We start from the raw sequence: 13,933 nt of genomic DNA, 5'->3' as shown, positions 1-13,933 counted from the left end.
GTTCAGTTTCTGCCCAACTCGGGCTGCTCAGTGACCAGTGTTTCACACTGATAAATGCCTCCCAAATCTCAGAGCATGAAGTGAGAGTTCACAAGGTTAGGCACATTAATTAGCAGGACTCATTTGGATTCTGTATTCATCAAATGCAACAAGCAGCTATTCAATATTCGCCTGTTTGCACTATGCTAAGGTCTCTAATTCAAAGATCCAGACAGAAAAACAAAATAAAGCCCAAGGAAATAAACTAAAATAAACCGTCACCATCAGAATGTGCCTCTATGTAAATTAAGTGGCTATAAAGCACAGCAAAAGGGTCTGCATAGGCCTACAGCAGAGACAGTATGAGTAATGTGCAGGCTACAGAAGTGGGTCTGGCTGCAAAAGAAAGGAAAAATAAAGTAGTTCCAAGCAGAGACTACTTTTTGTGCTTTAACAAATTCCTCTTAATTCCTTTTGCTTAATTCCTTATTGATCTGTAGTCCCCAGAGGAAGAAACACAGCATTATACAGTACTTTTTCAGATTCTTTTAAACTCATTAAGTCTATTCCCATACTTAACTTTGATTAGTTTTACCTTCCTATATCTAAAATAAGCCTGTATCCGAAATAAGCAACATTTAATAAGTAAATATTTGCATGAGTATACAAAACTAGATTCAGAGACTGACCGTGATCCCTTATGTTTTAAGGGTCCTAGGTAGAAAGTACACGATGAAATAGAAAATATCACTTGTTTTAAAGCAGCCCATAGGATTGTAGTTTTTGACCTTGGCTACACAAATCACCTATAGGAATTCTAAATATCTGAATGGCTAAGCCCAATCTTAGACTCACTCAATCAGAATTGTTGGGGGCCAGATCTCCAGGCAACAGTACTTTTTCTGATATATGGCCAGGATATAGAAATACTATCAAAGGACATAAATTTCACAGCTTACAGAAGCTCTATCTAGGGCAGATCCAAAGCAGAAAGAAATAAAAGAAAGACCCTCTATATTCTCTTTAGGTTTGGGGTAAATGACCGTATCTTTCACCAAGAGCTTCCATAGGACAATCTTCAATTCCGACAATGATGATCCCACTGGGAGATGAACACAGAGATGAGCAGCATTTTCTCTCCCCCCTTTTCTCCATACCCTACCTGGAACTAGTCTGATGCCAACACAACACCAAAAGTACCAGAACTGGGCAAATACTCTCAATGTGGAAGGCCCTCAAATAGGTGACTATTGATTATGGGGCCATCCTGGTTTTTTAAGATCAGCTTCGGGGTTTTGATGAGATTTAATTAAGTTCTGGAAAGGGGAGTTATGTCAACCCTTTGGTTTAGCACTCTGATGACATATCCCTTGGACAAGCCTAATAATGGTGGCTTTTTTTGGACAACCCTATAAGGAATGGTGGATAGACATTCAAAGATATAAATGATGGCTAGAAATTGAGAGGTGTTTCTAGGAGCCAGCGTTTCAAATCTCCTGAAGGTGGTCAACATCCCCAAAGAGCCAAGAGCCTAGGTGTCTTAAGCCGCACCATTTCTCTGAGGCAGCCAAACCTGTTCTACCCTAACCCTGTGTCAGCCTCACCTGCTCCAAATGGCAAAGGGATAGGGAAAGCATTTTACACACTCACCTAAACCATACCGAGGGCGTCCTGGCAGGAGACAGTTTTGCTCTAACCCACAATAAAGCCTGGGCTTTTTCCAATCATCCTCCCTATCTAACAAAGAAAGGCAGCAGAAACTTCCCTCTCTCAAGAAAGTCTTCCCTGATTAAAACCATAAGGCTGAATTCCCCCAGGGAGGAGAATGGAATTTTCTTGTTGCAGATTATTGCAGGGACCCAAAAAATCTGTGCAGGCAGGGGCTAAGTGGCTGGGAACAAAGAGACAAGTCCAACATTTAGAATTATGAGACATCAAGAAAACCAGGTTAAAAAATTATCATACAGCCTGGAGAAGAAAAAACAAAAGCAATTACGACTGTACCTGAGTGACTTTCCCCCTATAATATCCACAATTTCAATAATGTGATTATAATATTTTTAGGGTTAAGAAATATATTTTATTATATCTCTAAATGTAAATTCATTGCTGAAATTAACCATATCACTCTCCAAAATAAATAATTTCAGGAAATGCTATCATAGCATCCTTAGATAAAACATACACACACACACACACACACACACACACACACACACACACACACACACACACACACACACAATCTGAGTTATAAACAGCTTATACCAACCTGGCTGTCCCGTGCTGGGAATCCATGATAACCTGGGGTCAGAGGCTCGTTCTAAGACAAAGGAAAGAAAAGAAAATCGTAAGACAAAAGAAAGTGTTGAGAATCATCAAAATCGTCCAAAATGATCAGACATAAATTCCTGCACCAGTTCCTAAGGTGTTCTACCTAACTATATACATCTCTCAGTTTAGCACGTATGATATCAAAAAAACAAAAACAAATAAAAAACAGTATTTACTTAGGAGCACTATTCATAAGCACCATGTTCCTCCTTGTACAGCTAAATCTGTTTCCTTCTCCGTGTATCTCAAACAGAGCACTACTGGGATTTGGGGCAGATCAATTCCTAACTTCACACCGTGGAACTCTAGTATGCCCGGCCCTTAACTTCTAAAAGCCAGTAGGCTTTCAGTGTCCTGAACACTAGGACAACCAAAAACTTCCACACATTTCCAAAAGTCCCCTTGTTAGGAAGGAGACAGTACCACCCCTACTGAGAACTGTCTCTTGACCTGGAAAAGTTTTAGTCCCTCCCCTCTATCAATCTGCTTTCCTTCAGTTCTTTTAAACCTAGATGAAAGCCTACCTCTGTTCTGGACTTCCTCTACCATCCTACATCATCCTATGAACTCAAGTGACTCCTAATATGTGTAATAAGTTAAAATTTACTGGGTTATTTGTACAATTTACTTTTCATATTATTTATAATTTAATATATCTTCTTTTTGTAAAGGTGTTTCATACTGAGTGTCTCATCCTCACATTAACCATTAAATCAAGATCCCTGGGGCTTCCCTGGTGGCGCAGCGGTTGGGAGTCCGCCTGCCGATGCAGGAGACGCGGGTTCGTGCCCCGGTCCGGGAAGATCCCACATGCCACGGAGCAGCTGGGCCCGTGAGCCATGGCCACTGAGCCTGCGCGTCCGGAGCCTGTGCTCCGCAACGGGAGAGGCCACAACAGTGAGAGGCCCACGTACCGCAAAAAAAAAAAAAAAAAAAAAAAAAAGATCCTTGAGGGCAAGAATGATAGCGAATAAAAGCTATGCAAACCCTAATTTAATACAATGTCATACAATATGAGCACTCACTTATGGCTTACTTGACTCATTCAATTATTCAGTCAACATATATTGAATACCTAATATTTTCAAAGTACTGTTTAGATGACTGACAGAGTAAGTCAGTAAAACAAGCCCTTCGCCTTCAAGGGAACTTTTAAATGGGAGGAGATACATATGCACACAAAGGTGTAAATGAGAACATAGTGCTTTCATAGTTTTTCCAAGGTGTTCAACACAGCTATCTGAAAGATATGCATCCTCTTATTCCATTCCTACTAGCAAAACAGTAAGTTAAGAAGAATTTTCCTTGATAGGATCTTCGTTTATGGAGAGTAAACCTGCCACCTGACGGTACATCTGCTTTCATTATATCCATATCTTTGTTGATCATCCAAAGTCCATACTCCTTTCAAAGACATGAAAGCCAGGTGTCAACTTAAGCTCCCTGCACAGACCCCATGTCTTGTTCATCATGGTTTCCCCACAACCTAGCACAGTGTCTAACACATGGTGGACATTCAGAAGAATGTGTAAATAAATAAATGAGGTTCAATAACCAGAAATTATTAGGCATTCAGTTGCTGACTCAATCACAGACAACCCAAGTTCTCCTTTTTTTCCCTAAATCTCTATTTTGGACATTTATAAGTTAAGTCTCCCTAAAGAGAGTACACCAAAGATAACTGCCTTTAAAAATTATAGATGCTAAAATGATCCCGAGAAAGAACAAAGTTGAAGGACTCACATTACAAAGCTACAGTAATCAAGACAGTATAATACTGCCTAAGAACAGACGTACAGACCAATGAGGTACAACTGAGAGTCCAGAAGTAAACCCTTGCAGTTACAACCAACTTAGTTTTAAAAAGGGTGCCAAGAAAAGCAATGTTAGAAAGAATAGCCTTTTCAACAAATGGTGCTGGGACAACTGGATATCCCATGTCAAAGAATCAAGTTGGAACTCTATCTTACACCATATACAAAATTAACCCAAGATAGATCACAGATCTAAAATCTAAAACTCTTAGAAGAAAACAAAGGATTAAACCTTCATGACCTTTGGTTAGGCAATGGTTTCTTCAATATGACTACAAAGACACAAATGACAAAAAATATATAAGTGGACTTCATCAAAATTTAAATCGTTTGTGCTTCAAAGGACACCATCAATTCTGGGGCTCTAATGTACACAGAGTGATTATAGTTAACAATACTGAAGGATATACTTGAAAGTTGCTAAGAGAGTAGATTATAAATGTTCTCACCACAAAAAATAAATGGTAATTATGTGACATGATGCAGGTGTTAGTTACAGCTCTGGTGGTAATCACTTTGCAACATATAAGTGTATCAAACCAACAAGTTGTACACATTAAACTTATACAATGTTAATGCCAATTGTGTCTCAATAAAGCTGGGGAGGAAAAGACACCATCAAGTAAGTGAGAAGACAACTAACAGAATGGGAGAAAATATTTGCAAATCCTTTGTCCAATAAGGGACTTGTAGTCAGAATATAAAAGAACTCTTAGAAAGACAACCCAAATTTCTAAGTGGGCAAAAGTTGTGAACAGGAAGTTCCCCCAACAGGATATACAAATGGCCAATAAACACATAAAAAGATACTCAACACTGTTGGTCATTAGGAAAATGCAAATCAAAACCACAATGAGATGACACTTCACACCCACTAGGATGGCTATAATCAAAAAGTCAGACAATAACAAGTATAACAACAACGTGGAGAGACTGGAATCTCATACATTGCTGTTGGGACTATAAAATGGTGCAGGCACTTTGGAAATAGTTTGGAAGTCCCTCAAAATGTTAAAAAAGAGTTACCATGTGACCCAGCAATTCCACACTAGGTATAACCAAGAAAACTGGAAACATACATCCACACAAAGCCTTGTACACAAATGTTCATAGCAGAATTATTTCATAATAGCCAAAAAGTTGAAATAATCCAAATGTCCATCAATTGATAAGTGGATAAGCAAAGTATTGTATATCTATAACTGAATATTATTTGGCAATAAAAGGAATGAAGTGCTGATACAACAAAGATGAATTTTAAAAACATCATGCTAAGTGAAAAAAGCCAGAGACAATACGCCACAAATTATATGATTCCATTTATATGAGATATTCAGAAGGGGCAAATCCATGGAGAAAGAAAGTAGATAGTAGTTCCAGGGACTAAAGGGAGTGACTGCCAGTGGGAACTGGGTTTTACTTTTGGTGATGAAAATGTTCTGGAATTAGTGATGATGGACTCACAACTCTATGATTTTGATTAAAACCACAAAACACTAAAAACACTTGAAAAGGGTGAGATTTATGGTCTGTGAATTATAGGTCAATAAACCTGTTATTTAAAAATAATAATTGGGCTTCCCTGGTGGCGCAGTGGTTGAGAGTCCGCCTGCCGATGCAGGGGACACGGGTTTGTGCCCCGGTCCGGGAAGATCCCACATGCCGCAGAGTGGCTGGGCCCGTGAGCCATGGCCGCTGAGCCTGTGCATCCGGAGCCTGTGCTCCCAACGGGAGAGGCCACAACAGTGAGAGGCCTGTGTACCGCAAAAAAATAAAAAATAATAATAGTAATAGGCAATGTTGGCTGGCTATTTTCATACAAATTTTTACAGGGGAGACACATGCAGCTTAGACCATAACGAAAAGAACAGGGCTCCTTCCAAAATCTCCAAGTGCCTTGTTTGTTCTGGAGTCTATATATTTACTTCAATACCATTCTCTACAGATTTTAACAATGATGATGATAAATGTGATAACAACCACTAGATACTGAGCAACCGATCAGGCATGGTTTCAGGATGGAGGGGAGGAGTAAGAGAAAGTGGCAAAGAGAAGGAGATAATAAAGCACAGATAATAGGTGGAAAAGTCAAACTTTCAACCCAGGTCTGTTGGACTCCAAAGCCCCTGTTCCTCCTGCTTTATCAAATTCTCTAATAACCATTCCATATTATTCCTTTACAGTAAATTTCAAGATTGTCTGAGGAAGGAATTATAGGATGAAGAAAGTCATGAAAAACACCCCAAAGCATCACTAACAAAGATTTGTCACTCCCAGAGACTATCCCATGTATAAACTATGTTCTTGAGTTCCACAATGCAGAAAACTCTAAGGAAAAAAAAAAAAGTACATTCCTACAAGCAAGTATTGTCAAAAACTTTAACAGCAAAGACAGATATAACAGGTACACAGAGATGTGCCAGAGGAAACGGACTTTCCCCTCCACCTGCTCAGCAAAGTAGTCCTCCTTTCTTCCCCATCTCTCACCCGTGGCTACCTAGAACTCTCCAGCACTCAGACACGAGCCGCCTCTCTCAAAGTGGACTATACTTAATGACAAAAGTTTGCTTTCGTTTTTAATTTTACCACATATATATCTGTCCCTTCAAAATGCATGAACTTTGCATGTTTTTGAATTTTACAGAATGAATCCTATAGTATAGCAATTTCCTTTTTTCTCATTTTATGAGATTTATCTCCACTTACGCATGTCACTGTATTTCACTAATTTTGACTACTGCTTAATATTCTATTTTATGACTGTGTCACAATTTAGTTACCCCTCTTGTTTTCCTGTTAATAGGTATTTAAATTGTTTCCAGTTATACTCACAAACCACTGCTGCCTGTGAACATTCTTTTAGAGTTGAGGTATCACTTTCCACCCATAGACTGACAAAAATGGAAATGAAAATATGACAAATTGGCAGGAAGGAGAGTAAATAGGTATCTTCACATCTAATAGTAGGAAATAAGCATATTGGGATGACTCTTTTGGAAAGCAATTTGACAATAATTATTAAAATATTAAATACTCATACCTTCTTGTAATTTCATATCTCTGATCTCTTTATCTACTCTAGAGAATCATCTGCACTTGTGCTCAAAGAAGCATGTGCAAAGATTTTTCAAGGCAGTGTTGTTTGCCACACTGAAAAACTAAAAAGCACCTCAATAATAGGGAAATAGTGCTATCAGGACTTCCCTGGTGGCGCAGTGGTTAAGACTTCATGCTCCCAATGCAGGGGGCCGGGGTTCGATCCCTGGTCAGGGAACTAGATCCCATATGCCGCAACTAAGAGTTCTCGTTCCACAACTCAAAGATCCCGCTTGCCGCAAACTAAAGACCCGACATAGCCAAATAAATAAATAAAAATCCATACGTCCATTTAAAAAAAAAAAAAAAATAGTGCTATCAACTATTGTTGATATTGTTGACTATTCAACATCCTCTGTTAAACTGCAAGTGTTTTAAAAGGTAAAATCTCAATGAACTATCTCAAGTCATATTAAATGATAGCAAAACAGTCAGTGTGCTATTCCTTTAAATCACAATACAAAAAGAGGTATTTCTACATGCATATAAAAAAGTAAATAAATGCATAGAGAAGATCTAGAAGGATATACAACAAACTTCTAACAGTGGTTCCCTCTAGAGAGAAGAATAAGATCTGTGGAAGGTCGAGAGGGCATGCTTTATCTGAATTATTTGAGTTTACAAAATGTAAAATTCATGTATTACTTAGAGCATAAAAAAGAACCAAAGAAGTCACTAATACCAGTGTTTTATAATGTACAAAACACCTTCACGTAATCTTACTTAGATGCAGAAAATAGGTTTTATAACCCTCATTTTACAGATGACAAAGCTGAATTTCAGAAAGATTAAATGATTTGCTCAAGGCCAAATAGCTAATGATAGTGGCTGAGCTGCCTTCAGACTTAGGTCTTTTAACTCTATACCCAGTACTTCTGCTACTTCCTGACAACTAGTACAAACCAGTACTGGTCCTGGTAGAGATTACTATGATTGTCTAAAAACATGCAGATCTGAGTTTTTAATCAGTGTAGAAATAATAACTGAAGGTTATTATTTTTTTTAATTTTTATTTCATATTGGAGTATAGTTGATTAACAATGCTGTATTAGTTTCAGGTGTACAGCAAAGTGATTCAGTTATACATAAATAACTGAAATTTAAAGCAGACATGGAATTACAAGGCAAGCTAATGGAACAGATGGGACAGAAATCAGATGTGTTAAACTCCAAAGAGGAAAGGCAGCTATCCTGCTATAAGCAAGAGTTATTGACCTAGTAAGACTGAAAGACTTAGAAACTGACTGCCAAGGCACAGAAGCTGCTCAAAAATAAAAAGAATATATAAGAAATAAAATACCAACCGTAACAATTTTACTACAGAGATAGCAATGAAACCTGTTTAGAAGCTTCTGGTAAGTGAATGTGTGAAAGAGTAACAGAAGGATCCTGAAGTAACTGGAAAATACAGCAACTGTGATGGATCGTGCGCATACAACGGACACTGAAGGAAGTGAAGAAAAATATTACCTGACAGTTTTATTCTTCACTAGCTGCTTAGAAGCTCCCATTGCACCCATGTTTGAAAAATCCATTTAAGCAGAAGAATCTTCATTCATTCAGTAAAAGTGGATTGAACAACTGCTCTATGACAAGTACAGTGCTGGTATCCCTGCCCTTGAGGAGCTGTGAGTGTAATAATTATAAAATAATGTGATTGATAACATAACTAACATCTATAAGAAGAACGACAGGACTCCAGAAGATCTTTTGGAAAAGTGTGTATGGGATTTGGGGGTGCGGGGGAGAGTTGAGTGGGTAACAGCCTCTAACCTCTTATTGGAGGACAAGACCTCCACACTGTGATGGATTGATGCATGCTGAAAAGACACAATGGATTTTAAAGCCACTTTTCTAAATGCACTCTGAAAATCATCAACATCATTTCTAAATGATTATTTAGATATACATAATGGGCCGATATATTTGCCCATTGCAAATGAAAATTACCCAGAATACTGCACCTGGGAGGTACAATAGAAAAGAACTGCTTCCTTAAGCATTTAAATAATACAGTTAAAAGAGGACTTAGCAACACTGAAAATCAAAAAAGCCCTGCTTTCGGTACAGAAATATAGCAGTGATATAACATACTAGCAGGACTTCCCTGGCGGCACAGTGGTTAAGAATCCGCCTGCCATTGCAGGGGACACAGGTTCGATCCCTGGTCCCGGAAGATGCCACATGCCACGGAGCAACTAAGCCCATGAGCCACAACGACTGAGCCTGCGCGCCACAACTACTGCGCCCGCGTGCGGCAACTACTGAAGCCCGTGCGCCTAGAGCCCACGCTCCACAACATGAGAAGCCACTGCAATGAGAAGCCCGCGCACCGCAACGAAGAGTAGCTCCCACTCACTGCAACGAGAGAAAGGCCACATGCAGCAACGAAGACCCAACACAGCCAAAAATAAAATTAATTAATTTTAAAAAATAACATACTAGCTATAAATCCTAAGCAATATCAATAAAACACTAACTGAGGAGCCTAGGGAAGACACCACTCTGCCATCTCCCTTGGTTTCATCTACTTAACAGGTCATGTGTTCAGCATCCAGAGATTTATTACAAGAGTATTTCTTACTGGCTTCCATCAATGATGAGGGTTGTTTAGGAGCAGGTGCAGAAAACTGGAAATGCACAAGGAAGTTACACCAAGCAGTTAGAAAAAAAAATTTAACCCACCCTATTGTTTTTCTTTTATGTCTAACAAAATCAAACCCATTTCACAAAATGGAAGGGGAAGAAAAATACTGAGAATGGAACGAAATAAATTCTTGCCACCATGCAATTTGGGGAGAGGAAAGTAAAAGGAAGCAAAGGAAAGTAAGAATGAAGATGTCCTCTAACAAACAAAGCTTGGGCAATGGTACAAGCCCAAATTTTTCACTGACTTACTCCCAACTGAAAATTAATTTCACATTACCTTACATTTAGCAATGGAGGGAAAGACTGATTTAATGGCCATAATGGCTAGGGGAAAAAAAAAATCAAATTAAAAAAAAATAAAAAGAAAAAGCAAATTCCCAGGGTATTTCATTACCTTGTTTTGCAGCCCAAGTTAGTTTTTAAAGTAGTAAGCCTACTTTTGAACAGGGACATGGAAGGGAACACCACAGGAACTGAAGATGTACCTAAGTTCCCATGCTATTACGTACAAAAACAAATCCTAGCAACAAGTAGGGTCAGGAAGAGAGACTGCTTAGCAACCACAGGACATCATTCCGCATCCAAACCATACAGGGTTCAAGGTACCCAAAGATAAGAGGGCTTACAAGGGATATGAATCTGGTAGTATCTAACAACACAGGCCCAACAGAAGGTGCAATGGGTAACTGGTAGACTAAACTTTCACACTACAATAGAATAAAATAAAACATAGGGTAATTCGTCCCACCTCCCCACCAAGAAAACTGACAGACAGTAGCTCTTTGTTACACTCACCACTTCCACCCCAAATGCATCTTTTTTTTAAGAGACAGCTCACTTTGGGGGTGCTTTATCTCAGCCCTAAGGATAGTTGCTGTTACAAATTAACTTTATACTAATGATATATTATCATCTATCAATCATATTATTACATTATTTTATATCTATTGTATTACATCTGCTATTCCTTAGAGTTCTCTTTACTTCTTACAATCCAATCCCTTATTAATTCAATCTGCTGTTATAGTAAAAATTCTTTATGTTAAATTCCTTGTCTAAATTACTTATAGCCTCTTTGTCCTGATTGGACCCAGATTGGTACAGATGAGCTGAAACAAAATGCTAATAGCCACTTATTTCACACAGGACAGTCACTATGCTTCATGTTTTCTATACATTATCACTTTGTATTCTCACTAAAACTCTGTAATATATCTCTCAATATTAAGAAAACTGAGGCTCAGAAAATGATGTAATTTGTCTACAATAATGCAAATCCAGGTTGGTCTGATACTCAAGTCCCTGCTGGTTCCCTACTATAGCATTTATTTTTCTTCACAGAACCTAGCAACACTTTTTAAAGAACTAAATATCTATGTACAGGAAAAGAATGAACAAAGCAGTCCTGGCTGCTATACTAAGAAAGGGCAGTTTGCTGGTTGGCCTTGACTGGTGCCTGGGAACTTAGATATCAGGAGGGTTCTATTCCCAGAACTGGTAAGAGTGGCTCACTGTGCCTAAACTGTGCAAACAATACGGTTTATGCCGAACACTGCTTTCCTCCTGGGAGTCTAGAATTTGAGCATGTGCTACGCAGAGGGTGCCTACGTGAACAACCCTTCCCAGCCATGCCCCAAAAAGAAAAATTTCAGCGCTAAGCCTAATGAGCGTCCCTGGTAGACAACACTGCCACCACTGGCTGAAGGAAGTAAGCACATCCTGTGTGACTCAACTGCAAGAGAACTCTAGGAAGCTGGAGCCTGATTTCTTCTGGACTTCACCCCATGCAATTTTTCCCTTGGTGATTTTGCTTTGTATCCTTTCACTGTTATAAATCATAGCCATGAGTATGTCTATACAATGGATTCTGTAAATCCTAGCAAATCACTGGAGCTGCGGTAGTCTTGGGGACGCCCCCCCAATACAGCTTATGACATGCCAAGTATTTTATTAAATGCAGAGGATACAAAGATGAATAGGGCCTTTGCCCTCAAGGAATTTTACAGTCTATTTAAATTTCCCTTCTTTCACTTCTCTGATCTTCACTTCTTAGTCTGTTTGCCACTTAAAATAGATTAGATACATCTCCCTAAGCTAAATTTCATTCTTGGCGCTGAAATGATGCTAAATATTTAATAAGTCCACCAAGCAAAATCTGAGATACAAAGCTCTAATAAACTCGAAGCCCACACATATTTTCTCTTTACTTTCCCCATCATATTGTGTTCCTCATTAAAAATAAATTGACCAACTCTTGTACACTGCTGGTAGGAATATAAAATGGTGCAGCTACTAAAGAAAATAGTCTGGCGGTTCCTCAAAAAGTTAAATATCGAACTACTGCACGGCCCAGCAATTCCACTGCTAGGTATATTCCCCAAGAAATTAAAAACAAGTACTCATATAAGTACTTGTACACACTATGCAAAATACCTGAGATGTGGAAATAACACAAATGTCCATCAATGAACGAATAAGTAAATAATTGTATACACACACAAAGGAACATTATTCAACTTTAAAAAGGAACAAAGTGCTGATACATGCTACAACATGAATGGACCTTGAAAACATGATGGTACATGAAAAAACCCAGACACAAAAGGTCTCATATTGTATAATTCCATTTATATGAAATACCAAGAATAGGTAAATTCATAGAGGCAGAAAGCAGATGGAAGGAAAGGGAAATGGAGGATGACTGCTTAATGGAGGGTGACTGCTTAATAGGTATGGGGCGATAAAAATTTTTGGAACTAGACAGGGGTGGTGTCTGCACAATACTGTGAATGTACTAAATACCACCAAATTGTTCACTTCTAAAGGACTAATAATATGTTATGTGAATTTCATCTCAATAAAAACATTTTTTGAAAAGCAATGCAGTATACAATATTGGTGATAATGATGTTACTTGAATGGGTACTTGTAGCTTGAAATAAAATCACCAGTGACTACAACAGATATGGATTCAAAAAAGTGCCACATCGCTAATATATACCCTGGAAAACTATTTGAAGACTCAGTGGTTCTAAGCAATGATACAGATACTGATGCCGTAGAGTATGTATAAATTTTCTTCCCAAAACCATAGAAAATAAAATGTTTCTAAATTATTATATAAGACTTTGAACAGGCATGTATGCATAAATAAAATCAGTATTTTAAAGACATTTGCCTATTTCATCAACATCCCTAAAAATTTATATATTTAGGTTGGCTTGTCCTTTCAATGGAAAACAACTTAAAGCCTTATATACAGAGTCTCCTCATATTCAGGCATTTATAGCACATATACATAACTTTTTTTCCTTAAGTCTAAAAGGATATTTCCCAAAATGTTTAGTGATTATGTCTTGGTGTTCAGTTTGGGTTTATAGAGTGACATACATTTTTTTTTTCTTTTGACTATCTGTATTTTCTAATTTTTCAACAACGAATACATATTGTTTTCACTTACCATCAAAAATTAGGAATAATAACAGTATCTTCTCAAGGATGCTGTGAAGATTAAATGAGATAATACACATAAAGCCCTTAAAACTGTATTCAGGATATTATAAGTATGCAATACATATGAGGTAATAGGGGTAATATTATGTTTCTGTTTTTGTAAATATTTTTCAGGACACATATCTTTCATTACCTCTGGCAAAAGCATTCACCTTAATCCAGGCCTGGGTCATCTGAGTCAAGCCTAAATAACTGAATAATAGCTTCTTAGCTGGTCCAGCAGTCTCCATCCACCTCTTCCCAATTTTCTTACCAGGCCAGGGTAATTCATCAAACACCACTCATATCACTCCCATGCTAATGGCCCTCCATTGCTTATATGATCAAGTTCCAAACACTCTAAATCTGGTCTCACCTGGTCATTCCCTTTTTCTCCCCATTTATTTATTCCTTCAACAAATATTTACTGAAGGACATTCATGTGTCTGGCACTATGGCAGAAACAGAAAGACAAATAAGTTCCTGATTCTTTTCTTAAGGAACTCATAGTCTAGTAAGAGAGACAGGCATGTAAATAAGCACAACATGAATCATGCAATAACATGTAA

The 13,933-nt window shown here is 38.1% G+C and overlaps 1 protein-coding gene across 4 annotated transcripts in view; it reads right to left on the bottom strand.

Annotated features, from left to right (window-relative positions):
• Positions 1–13,933, bottom strand: part of RBFOX2 (RNA binding fox-1 homolog 2) — a 267,858-nt gene that overhangs the window by 185,916 nt on the left and 68,009 nt on the right. For 3 of the 4 annotated variants that reach the window (XM_007456247.1, XM_007456248.1, XM_007456249.1), the window contains exon 2: positions 2,252–2,302. In XM_007456247.1, the coding sequence (XP_007456309.1) occupies positions 2,252–2,302 (51 nt within the window). Of the gene's footprint in view, positions 1–2,251; positions 2,303–13,933 lie in introns of those variants that run through there. The other variant, XM_007456251.1, reaches the window with a different exon arrangement.

The sequence above is a fragment of the Lipotes vexillifer genome, unplaced genomic scaffold (genome assembly GCF_000442215.2).
Source record: "Lipotes vexillifer unplaced genomic scaffold, Lipotes_vexillifer_v1.1 scaffold728, whole genome shotgun sequence".
In the NCBI taxonomy this organism is placed as follows: domain Eukaryota; kingdom Metazoa; phylum Chordata; class Mammalia; order Artiodactyla; family Lipotidae; genus Lipotes; species Lipotes vexillifer.
Note: the sequence above shows the minus strand (reverse complement) of the source record. Positions and strands in the feature narration are given on the sequence as shown.